This window comes from Paramisgurnus dabryanus, chromosome 7 (genome assembly GCF_030506205.2).
Source record: "Paramisgurnus dabryanus chromosome 7, PD_genome_1.1, whole genome shotgun sequence".
Lineage (NCBI taxonomy): Eukaryota > Metazoa > Chordata > Actinopteri > Cypriniformes > Cobitidae > Paramisgurnus > Paramisgurnus dabryanus.
The window spans coordinates 9,333,124-9,345,675 of record NC_133343.1 but is presented as its reverse complement, the minus strand read 5'-3'; the positions used below and the strand labels follow the sequence as shown (position 1 = coordinate 9,345,675).

General features: G+C 40.6%; 1 protein-coding gene across 1 annotated transcript; it reads right to left on the bottom strand.

The window, feature by feature from the left end:
* Nucleotides 1-638: 638 nt before the first annotated feature.
* ino80db (INO80 complex subunit Db) lies at nucleotides 639-11,905 on the bottom strand. The gene is given in 11 exon segments (XM_065240131.2): nucleotides 639-2,024; nucleotides 2,027-2,671; nucleotides 2,859-3,013; nucleotides 3,085-3,317; nucleotides 4,686-4,819; nucleotides 4,917-5,023; nucleotides 5,137-5,349; nucleotides 8,561-8,672; nucleotides 8,748-9,457; nucleotides 9,551-9,797; nucleotides 11,844-11,905. Coding segments are annotated over 10 exon segments (2,643 nt in total). The 5' UTR covers nucleotides 9,769-9,797; nucleotides 11,844-11,905; the 3' UTR covers nucleotides 639-1,908.
* Between the last annotated feature and the right edge of the window lie 647 nt (nucleotides 11,906-12,552).

The following is a 12,552-nucleotide window of genomic DNA, read 5'->3' as shown; positions in this document are numbered from 1 at the left end:
TTTAGAATCTAAGGACTCCACAATATCATTCAAACTTTTAAGACAGCTGTAGTGGTAGCTACTATGCCTTTTACGAAACCCAGACTGATTAATAGACAAAATGTTTAGACACTGTGTCAGTTGTTTACTAATCAGGCTTTCTAAAAGTTTTGAGAGAATGCAAACATAACTACTACGTGATAACAAACACTATGGGGTAAAATTAACCAATCAGTCAGTGGTCGTGGGTGGGGCTTTGTTTGTGTGATGTCACATTAACAAGAGAATCAACACAGCATCTCTAAAAAGACTGCTTTGGTTTAATGGGGATAAAAAAAGTTGAGAGTGGATTTTTTTTTTTCATTTTAAGGTGGTTGTGTTCACACACTGCCAATACACATTTATGTCCAAACAAAACACCTTTTAAAAGTGGAGTTTCCATAATATGTGCCCTCCAGCTGGTATGGATGCCACAAGTTTGTCCAAAACTTAAACTAAACATTTTGGACAAAGTACTAAAACTTTATGGTTTTAAATTACATTTCAGATTTTCATATCATAAACCTTCTCTTCAAATCAGTTTATCTAACTTTTGGTTTAACAAAGAATGACTTGATCAAGACCCTACTACAACCCAAAACGAATAAGCAAACAACGAGTCATGATCATAGCAGTTTTAATTCACACATTTCGAATAAAACAAATAGAATTTCTCTTACACATTGTCTACACACACACACACACCCACATCCAAGCACTTAAGTAACAAAAGTAAACATGTCAATACATAAAAATACCTTGAACAAGAGGACCATAACATTTTATAATAAACTGTTTTTGTTGACTCGATACATTCAGTGAATACAAGTATAAAAAAGTACGAGACGACCCTCGGTGTGCATGGATATCATCTGTCAGTATGCCTGTTGGTAAAAGCAGCATTATCTGTTACGACGGCAAATCTAGCCAAACACCTTAATTCGATATCGTTATTAAACGTTAACTGTTCACTTTAAAATTTCAACTGCTCAAACATGATTTTACTATATTGGTTAAGTGAGATAATATTTTTCAGATGTGGATATTAAGAGGCTTTCGTGTAAGCCACTTTGGTAAAAAAGCACCTGCAAAAACATACAAGTGAATGAAACGTAGACGTGAGGATAACGGCGTCAAAACTATTTCTCTTTAAAAGCCATGACGAGTAACTGACTATAGCTTAACACCATTTAGTTCCCACAAATGCTATCGCTAAACGCCTCACAGGAGCACATCAAACACTCAGAATCGAAGTTTAACACCCTCATGTAACTGTATTGTAATGTGAATTAGCCAAAAACAGGGAAGGAAATGCTACTTTTGTAACTTTTAGGAGTAAAATATGCATTATTTTTTTTTACTAAGCATAACTGTTTCTTGAATTAGAATACACTGGTTATAAAGGTGTAACATACAGTAGCTTTTATGGCAGGCACTTACACCTACAGCAAGACCCCATAGTATGACCTCTACTAAAAGCACATGAACACTTATCTGCCAAAACAGTGAGCTTTTTAATCATAACACGGGACGAATAGTGATACGACCATGACATCTGCCCTCGTATGTTTGCCACTGACAAACCTGACCAGTTCTCTCTAAACAATGACCACATTTTCACCAAACATTTGCACTCATCAATAAAACTATCTGTGCAGACTGCTACTCTATAAATATATTAAATATGCATTTAAGGATACAAGTGATATTAATGGCTAAAATCCATCTATTTATCGGTTTGCTTTAGAAAAAAGCAGCTATTTTAAGCTGACGAGAAAGTTATTGCTTGACGTGCTTTTTCGTGTGGGGGTGGTTGAGGAACTCAGACAGACAGAATGAAACAAAAATCATCTGCAACGTGTTCCCTGAATACTGTGGCTATATAGAAGATCATTGGAAATATTGGTTCTGCCTGCAATTCAGGCCTGGTCCATAGAGGGTGCCGGTGTACTGTGGTGTGGCTGGAAGTCCGATGGGATCCCACAGTGGTTGAACAGTGGGGGGAGAAGGTGCTTGGCTTGGCTGGGGCAGAGGAGCTCTGATGTTGGTGATGCACTCTGAGTCTGACTGCTCTGAGGCAAAGCAGAGAGGGACAAACTGGGGTGGCAGGGGGCTGAGGATACAGGGGTCAGGGGCGTTGAGAGCGCCGTAGACATGAGCAGTCTGTCTGAGGCAATAAGGCTGTGAAACTGGGCGGAGTCACTGAGGGGAAGTGTGAGAACGCCCCAGGAGCCACGAGAGATGTCCTCGTCCTTGTCAAGCGGCAGATCACTTAGATCTGCTTTGGAGTTGTCCAACTTAGACAGGAGGTGAGATTGCCTCTGTGGGTATGTGCTGTCTGTGAGGTGACCCACGGAGGATGGGGGAGTGAGAGGGGGTTGTGGCGACGGAGGTGATGGGGGGAAAGCATCTTCCGAAGTGGGGAGCAGACTGGCGTCCAGCTCCAAGTTGGAAAGCGTGTCGGCAGATAGCCGTGCGCTCAGTAGATCCACAACTCCTCCTGACATGTTACGACAATCAACACCTTCTACAGGACCAAGCTCAGCAATTCCACTGAGACATGCGAGGGATTCTGGGTACGAGCCCATGGCCTGGAGAACACGAACGAGTTCCTCTGCTTCTTCAGAGGTGGGCAACAGCTCACTGTTCTTTCCTATACAACAAACAAAATGTGAATTACGGAATAAGAAAGGCTGGTTTCTGATTTTTTCAAATCTAACACCCAGCTTTATAGTGTTTGTTGGTTAAGCAAAACCAAGCGGATATTAAACAACAGGCATTTATGGCTGACTAGAAAGGCAAAAAGGAAAAATGTACACTACAAGATATGAAATGAATACCTTCAAAAAGATCAAAGTCCTGAAGGTCATCCGGGAGTCGAGGTAGAACATCTGAGAAATCCTCCTGATTCAACTCCAGGTCATGTGGAATGTCACTAATGTCGTTGATGTCATCAGGAAATTCATCCGCACTCAGATCAGGAGTTAAAGGGCTCCTGCGTACAACAAAGATGATAAGCACACGTACAAATACATGGAGATACACCCATGTCACACAGACTCTCACCTTATGCCAGATGGCTGAGTGGGCAGGCACAAGATGGACGGCATGCCCAAGTTGCCCTGGGGCAGCGCGGGGGGAATGGGTTTCTGAGGACGCCGTGATACTCCCTTCTTGCTTTTCTTTTTATGTTTCTTACTGAGAGGTGGAGGCTTGGGTTTCTTCAGTGGCCGGTGCCTCTGAATCTGCTGGTGGTGGTGGTACGTTCTGCGACTGATGTCACCTCGAAGGAAATTGTCCTGCACAAAAATCCATCGATGCACAATTGGTTACAAATCTAGCGCTAACTCTTTCCCCACCAGCATTAATTTTTAAAGTTGCTAGCCAGCGCCAGCATTTTTATGATTTTCACAAATGTTTAATGCTTTCCAGAATTGTTCTTCTTTAAATATATAAACATACAATACATCAAATTAAAGAACAAACCCTCTGCTTTAAAAAAAAAAGTTTCATCGTATCCTCATTTGTTCTCTTTTTTATCACCTCTCAAATATGGGTAGGTTTTTTCAAAAATACAACATTTTGAGCAAAAAGATGAGATAATTGCATTTTTTAAATTAACTTTGTTAGAAATCACATTCAGAACGTTGTGTTCAAAACAGAGTTATTACTGTTTTTTGGATCAGCGAATCCTTTAGTGTTTTAGAAGTTGGGTAAGAGCGGCACCTAGTAGATAATAGTGGAACTATTGATTGACGTAAAAACTTGCAGCCATGCTACAGCAGCACAGTCCTTGATTGTTACACCAGAATGAGAGTTTAGTCCCTAACCATATCTGCCTAGAAAATCGCAACTTTTAATTTCCGTCGGTCTAAGTACACGATGTAACTACAGAAGAGTCAAGTTTTAAATAGGAAAAATATTGAAAATCTTTGGTTATTTTTTAGTGTGATGCTAATGGTCTAATCAGATTCAATGGATTGTGCTAAGCTATGCTAAAAGTGCTTGCACCAGACCCAGAGATCAGCTGAATGGATTCCAAAATGGTAAGAATCAAATGTTTAACTCTAGGGAAGCAGAAAAAATTAGCATTTTTCAAAAAAGTGGAATGTCCCTATAATTGACGAGTAGGGATTGAAGGTAAATCACTTTCAAAACTTAAGAGCTTGTAAATTTTAATTTGAGAACTTGGAAAATAAAAATTTTAAAATTTGTACTTGTACAATAATATTTATACTCTCAGTCCCAATGAAAAAACTTGCTAAATCAAAATCTAAAGTTGAATGCTGAGATTTGGACAGTAATCACAAACTTGTGTTGCAGACATAGTCACAAATCTGTAAACTAGCACTCACAAAAAAGATTTGCTGTACAAACACAAATAGGCAAATCTGTCACTTTCAAATCTTAGCTTTTCGACTTTTGATACTCTTTTTGCGATATTCCCATTTCCAATAAAGTCACTCAGCAGAAGAGCCACATCCCCCTTGTGGTGGGTAAAATCATATGATTTCATTCATGTATTTTATCATTGAGGATTTTTAAAAAGTGTAAAGATCTCGTCTCGTGAACTCAATCTCGTGTCTCGTCCCGTGGAGTAAGTGTCTCGTCACAGCCCTATTGGCGGGAAAAGTTTTGTACGTGATGAAACAGTTGACCTATCTTACCATTTTCTTGGCGTGCTCGTCACAAAGCGGTGTCTGGTGTGTGATGTCAAAGACAGGGATGGAGCACTGAGCTCCATCTGCGAAGCGAGCTGTACAGCTTGAGAACAGCTGCTGAGATCGGTTCTGTAGGATATCTACAGAGCTTGGTTAAGAATACAACATGGGGGTGCACAGACAGTCTAGAACTTAAACCGGGTAATCGCCTTACATAAGCAATTCATGATAGGATACGTTGAAAGCAGTGCCTGGAGAACGGTAAGGCTGGATTTCTGCACTCTTCGCCTTTTACGACAGCCAAACACAAACCTGAGTTTGCCACTCCAGGTGCTACTGCAGTGCTGTGAAATCAAGACCCATAAGAACCGATAGGAGAAATACTACTGTATCACACAAAACACTCATTCTGAGTGCTCAATGTCATGTTATTTTAAGTCCCGTGTGTGTGTTTTACCTGGAGGGCGTGGAGGTCTCTTTATTTTGTTCCTGAATAAGCTGTGCGGTGTGGTGAGGTTCATCTCTGGCTGCCTGCAGCAGGGCTTTTCGAAGGGCATGCTGGGATTTCCTTTCCCTCCTGAAGTCCTTCTGCTCCCTCCAGAGGTGCTTGTGTTTTTGTCTCAGGTATGAGCAGAAGTTTGCCAGACGTTCAGTGCGGGGACTGCTGGCACTTTGAGAAAGTGTAAAGACAAATTTTTTGTCTTAGCATCACTTCGAAAGTTCATTAAAGCAGCCATTTTGTACATATTTGTCCATGTTTGCACATACAGTCTTGTTCAAAATAATAGCAGTACAATGTGACTAACAAGAATAATCAAGGATTTTAGTATATTTTTTATTGCTACGTGGCAAACAAGTTACCAGTAGGTTCAGTAGATTCTCAGAAAACAAACAATACCCAGCATTCATGATATGCACGCTCTTAAGGCTGTGCAATTGGGCAATTAGTTGAAAGGGGTGTGTTCAAAAAAATAGCAGTGTCTACCTTTGACTGTACAAACTCAAAACTATTTTGTACAAACATTTTTTTTTCTGGGATTTAGCAATCCTGTGAATTACTAAACTAATATTTAGTTGTATGACCACAGTTTTTTAAAACCACTTGACATCTGTGTGGCATGGAGTCAACCAACTTGTGGCACCTCTCAGCTGTTATTCCACTCCATGATTCTTTAACAATTCATTCACATTTCTTGGTTTTGCTTCAGAAACAGCATTTTTGATATCACCCCACAAGTTCTCAATTGGATTAAGGTCTGGAGATTGGGCTGGCCACTCCATAACATTAATTTTGTTGGTTTGGAACCAAGACTTTGCCCGTTTACTAATGTGTTTTGGGTCATTGTCTTGTTGAAACAACCATTTCAAGGGCATGTCCTCTTCAGCATAGGGCAACATGACCTCTTCAAGTATTTTAACATATGCAAACTGATCCATGATCCCTGGTATGCGATAAATAGGCCCAACACCATAGTAGGAGAAACATGCCCATATCATGATGCTTGCACCTCCATGCTTCAGTGTCTTCACTGTGTACTGTGGCTTGAATTCAGAGTTTGGGGGTCGTCTCACAAACTGCCTGTGGCCCTTGGACCCAAAAAGAACAATTTTACTCTCATCAGTCCACAAAATGTTCCTCCATTTCTCTTTAGGCCAGTTGATGTGTTCTTTGGCAAATTGTAACCTCTTCTGCACATGCCTTTTTTTAACAGAGGGTTTCTTGAAAATAGATTAGCTTCACACAGACGTCTTCTAACTGTCACAGTACTTACAGGTATCTCCAGACTGTCTTTGATCATCCTGGAGGTGATCATTGGCTGAGCCTTTGCCATTCTGGTTATTCTTCTATCCATTTTGATGGTTGTCTTCCGTTTTCTTCCACGTCTCTCTGGTTTTGCTCTCCATTTTAAGGCATTGGAGATCATTTTAGCTGAACAGCCTATCATTTTTTGCACCTCTTTATAGGTTTTCCCCTCTCCAATCAACTTTTTAATCAAAGTACGCTGTTCTTCTGAACAATGTCTTGAACGACCCATTTTCCTCAGCTTTCAAATGCATGTTCAACAAGTGTTGGCTTCATCCTTAAATAGGGCCACCTGATTCACACCTGTTTCTTCACAAAATTGATGACCTCAGTGATTGAATGCCACACTGCTATTTTTTTTAACACACCCCTTTCAACTAATTCAACTAATTGCACAGCCTTAAGAGCGTGCATATCATGAATGCTGGGTCTCATTTGTTTTCTGAGAATCTACTGAACCTACTGGTAACTTGTTTGCCAAGTAGCAATAAAAAAATATACTAAAAACCTTGATTATTCTGGTTAGTCACATTGTACTGCTATTATTTTGAACAAGACTGTATATTGTTAGCAAAGGTTTCCTACACTAAAAATAGTTATTATTAATGTTTTGTTGACCCTTCACCTCCCTCTATGTTATGTTTTAGCACAATTTGTCTATAATAACTAGTTGACTGGACATTATCTTGCTTATTACATGATCACTAGTACTAGGGATGCTCGAAATGTTCAGCCACCCTAACTATTCTGCATAAAATAGCAAAAAGAAAGGTTTTTGATGTTTGGTTGAATAGACCCTTTTACAGCTCATGTGATCAAATAGCCTGCACGCGCATTTAGGCAACATAAGTGGTGTTATTCCCCACTGGTTCTAACGTGGTAGCAACTCAGAAAGTTTATTAAAACGGTTTCCCAGCATCAAAATGTCTGGTTGTTGCGTTTGGTTGCACTAATATGATATACCAATATACGTATATATGTATCTGGCCACTTTATTTTTGGTTATCTGCTAACGTCTTCTTTCCACTCCACTATAGTACACGGATCTGGTAGCTGTGTTGAAAAAGTTGATAAAGTCAACTTTTTAAAATAACTTTGTGTGTGTTGTTCACTGCTGATTCTTGCCAAACTTCCGTTGCCTAAATGTGCGCGCATACGCTGCTACGTCATCATTGTGTACAAACAGTAAAAGGGTCTATAAGTGAAAAGAGCACAAATTTTAGCGAATAATATTTTTTTGATCACATGTTCAGATATCAACCAACATAGATCTAGAGGTGCGCAATGCTTTATAAATGCAGCAAACAATGTCGCCAGTATGGAGGCATTTTCGGCTAAATGGTTTCGGTTAGCAAACATCCAGTGTATCCTTAATCACGTGCCAGTCGTGCCTAATGGATGGGCACTAAGTGGAGGGGCAGTCGAGGCCTAATGGAGGGGCACTATATGGAGGGGCAGTCATGGCCTAAAGTGTAATTTATAGTCGTATGTAGGTTCTACGTTTTAGGTTATGCATAGACTGTGCGTAGGCTGAAGCACACCTTGCCAAAATGTATACGCGTACCGCAGTGATTGGTCCACTAGAACCCCTCCCATCAGGTAAAAAAAACGAGTCACATTTCTTCATAGGCATTTCCGTTTGCGATGTAAAAACAAAGATAGGCCAATTTGAGTAGTGATTTTACTGCAAACACGAATGGAAGATTAGCGGAAGATGTTCTTTTTCCGGGTGGATCATCAAGACTTGATCATCCCAGTTGTCAATCATTCTGGTGATATGTTAACGTAAGGCCATCGTACATGCTCGTCCCTAAAATCTTTTCAAAAATTCGGAAAATCTTCCACTATACCTTTAAATTGTTTAAATTGATTGTTACATTGTAACTAAATTGCTATGCAAAATGAACTTACTTAGTATTTAATAATGCAGTTAGTTGGCCATTAAATAAAAATATGTGTGTCTTACATGTTTTCTTTTGAATGAATTTTTTTATGAGACTCTTAATGGATTCTGCCAACTCTGAGCATTTATATAATGCTTTCTGAGCTTGATTGTTAATGTGATGGTTGGCCATACCTCTTCTCAAAGTGTTTCTCTTGTAGTCTCTGGCACTGATATGACACTAGTTTTCCCAAGTCTCCATCCTCCTCTTCACTTTCTTCTGACCAGTCAAGGCCTAGAACGCAAGCTATGTGTTCGTGATGGAACCTAATGCTGAAGTAACTCTTAAATGTCAATCATAGCAAAAGTCACAATTACCTACCTAAATGAGAGTTCAGATCTTGGTATTGCCTCTTTTGCTGGTCCATCACTCTATGCAACTGCCTCAATCGTGGAGCTTGTCTCATGGCAACCAAATTCGTTGTTATTAAATGTCTACCCGCGTCATCTCGGTTTGAAGCTCCATGGAGGACCTTTTTGCCAAATTCATGATTGAGGTTCAGATTAACTTTGTGATCGAATGAAGCTTTTTCTCTGGAGCCCTGCTGGCTGGCCTGAAGAGGTGATGAAGTTTTAAATAATGACCCTGGCTGGAGTGTGGGGGTTTGCGGAGTTGGTGCGCATGGGGAGGAGGGAGTTAAAGGTTTTTCTGTGGTTCTTCCAGTCTGTGGAGGAATGAGGCAAGGACGTGCATGGGTGGAGGAAAGAGAAGACAATCCTGGATGTTTCTGGAGGGCTGGATCCACACTGTGATCTTGCTTTTTCTGACTCATAGCTTGGCTCTCCTGGGGCTTCTTTAAAATCGTGTCACTTACTTTAAGCATTTTATCTGGCCTATAAAAGGCAAATGGATCTGATGGGAGCAGACAAGCCAGGGAAGGTGGTGGGGATAAATGCTCAAGCCCGTTGTGAGTCTTCAGAGCCAGAGATGGAACAGTGATATTTAGGGCCAAAGACTCTATGGTATCTTGCTTCTTCTTTCGCTCCTTTTTGGGGAGGACACCCATAACTTGCAGGTGACTGTTACAATACCTAAACAAAACACAGATATAGTATGGTGGGTTTTCACATACAATTTACCAAAGTAATCTTTAAACATGCACAATTTTTTTTATCTAAACGTACTTGCGGTCTTGAGCCTTCGGTATTGGGTTGGTGCATCGTTGGCTGTTGTACTTGGCTACATATTCGCACTGCCTAAAGGGGGCACTCCGGTCTTCAAGCACATGGCGGATGCAGAAAGCGTAACCATTTAGCCTGCGTTGCTTGCACAACTTTGGACTATATGAACACAGAGGCTTGTGGTCCACCTCCGAGTAGTGGATGTGTTTGCCTTCATACATCCCAGGGCTGGAACTCTCCGGAACATCAGCTAATAAATAAAATGATACAATAATGATTTACTATACAATGTATTTTCAGCTTTTTTAAGCCCACAGTATAGTCTGTTTTTAAGTGCACGCGAACGTACGCGCACAGTTGAACGTTTATTTGACTCATACGTATACACAGAGGTTCAACGCATGTGCATTTGCAACAAAATGCAGTGCATCTCCTAGGCTACATACTACATTCTCCTGTACGCACATGTGTGACATATGCGTACAATGTACACAGGGTTTCAAAAATCTGGGCACTCTTCTGATAATTAAAATTATGCCATGCACACTGTACGCGGACCTTGCGTGCATGTAAAAGGTGGACCATACTTCAGCCTTAAGCAATAAAATATCGGTGATGGCACAGAAATTTGGTTGCAGTGCATCCCTATTAAAAATACAAGCCCTGGAATTATATCCACTTAGGGTGTACTCACACTATCCAAACCAAACCAAACCAAGCTCGGGCGCGTTTGACCCATAAAGCCTGGTTCGTTTGACTAGTGTGATCGCTCTGTACCGCGCCAGCGGCACGGTTTGGTTAATCACACCCCGGCCGGGTTGCAGAGGTGGGCTGGAGCGCGGTTCACTTGGGCTCAGGCGCGGAAGGCTGTGGTGTGAGCACAATCGTGTTTGAAGACAAACTAATACAAATTCAATGCGAGTCTTAACTACTTTTGTACATTTGTTTGATAAGGAATGTACACTATACTTTCACTTTAATATTCATATCTCCATTCTCAATTACAAGCATCTCCCGTCCCGCAGATCTTCTTCTGTGCTGTATAGTTTTCATTTAAAGGGCAGTTAAATAGATTCTTTCCACTCTTGCATTTTTCCTTTTCCTTTCGAGTTTCTAGCACTCATCAGGATCTATATTAATACATAATTCACAAATATCCAAATAGCTACAATAAAACCATGAGTTTTGTAACGACATCCATGTTCATCCTTAAGTCAAGTGACCTAATTTAAAGCAGCTTTTTCATAATTGTCGACACCACCTCAAACAATCAGAACACTTTATTTCAGAGGACTTATCCGAGCCTGTACAGTGCAGGGTGCTCAGCATAAACAGCACGGATCATTAAATATTAAAGTGACAGGCAAAAAGAAAAGTAGCCTCTGTTTCAAACAATCAATGGCACTTGAGAAAAAAACAGCTTTTGTAAGCAGAGCTTTTAGCAGGTGTAGCACTAAATCATAAAACGATGTCTCATAAAAGTGCTCGGGCAGAGTACGATTCGTTTGACATGCAAAGCAACTTTGAAAACGCAAGGGGACGGTGGACAACCCGCCTACCGTCTATCAAGTACTTGGGCAGAACTATCAGTTACTTTTGAGGCAAGGATTGAGCAAGTTGAGTGTAGCGCCTGTAGTAAACATTGAATTATTTTGCAACGGAAAATACGATTAAAAAATAGGGGGTGAGGAAACGATCAAAGGATGCGTTTCTTTATTCCGTTACAAATATGTGGAACGCATTTTATTACTTTTAAACGGTCGGCGAAAACATATTTAAGTGCGTGACATTTAAGCGCGAGACGTTCGAGGAAAAATACCTGTCAAACGAAAATCCGCTTTATAGAATATTTTAAAGTTTTTTGTTTTATGTACCATTCATTTAGTGCGTTTATTTCAAACTTATTTTTCAAGGACAACTAATATCAGCTCCATATAGGATGTAAAAGAATCCTTTATTTCTGCGCAATTCGTAGTTACCGTTGGCCTGCGAAACCTCCTGAATCCCCGGGGTTGGGTACAGTGACACCCGTCTTGCCGTGCCTGATAAGCGGCTTCCGTCTTCGCTCGAGTTCGGTGCTTCCCGGAAGCCGCGCAGCGTCCGATCGCTGCGGCCTGCTCTAAAGAAGCTACGCAGATCTTTTCATACGCTCGACGGCTATTGCTCTCAACGGGGGTATCCAGCCTATACGTTCCCACTTTACGCTAGCGGATTATGTGTTTTAACGCGTGCGTATAATTTTACACGAAACCTACTGGTACATCTTTGTCGGTTATTGAAATAAAACTAGCCGTACACAAGGAGAACGGGGTGTTGGTTTTGTCATCGGATGCGAGGCTTCTTAGAGCACAACTACAGGCACTGCGGGGACATGACAACAGCCGACAGTGCAACAACAACCTCTGCAACCATTTTGGAAATCAACTTTGTGTGTTCATTGTCGGCTTTTGAACGGATGACAGAGCTTGCAAACACAAAATGCAGAAAGAGCAGTTAAGTGTCTAGTGGGATGAGTGTTTATATCAATGTAAAGTTTTATTTAAACAGCGATAAACATTGATTTTAAGTTGGAGGGGATCTCCCCCAAAGTCGTCCGGCAGCCTCCTCTCACGCGTCTCATCCATGCCTGGAATGACATCACGCACAGTAAAAAACACACTTGTGAGAATAAAATTCCTGTGAATTATAATTTCCCTACATTGAATGTTATTAACACGACAAGCTTTGTAATATAAACCAAAGCATACAGGTTAGCAGGTGTTAGTGGTGTACAGATATCTCAAAGTGTTTTTGAGGTTGCCCCCTATCATTCCCTTAAGTGATGTCAGCATGGCCCTAAAGTACACAGATTCCAAAAAAGGTGTTAAACCATTTGAACCTCCTAATTTTTTACTTTGTTGTTAAATGTCATTTAAAATCTGTAGATACTTATTTCCTTACAAACACATTTTTAAGCATTGAATGCAAGTTTAAACAAGTTTGCAGTGAATCATATATTAATAGGA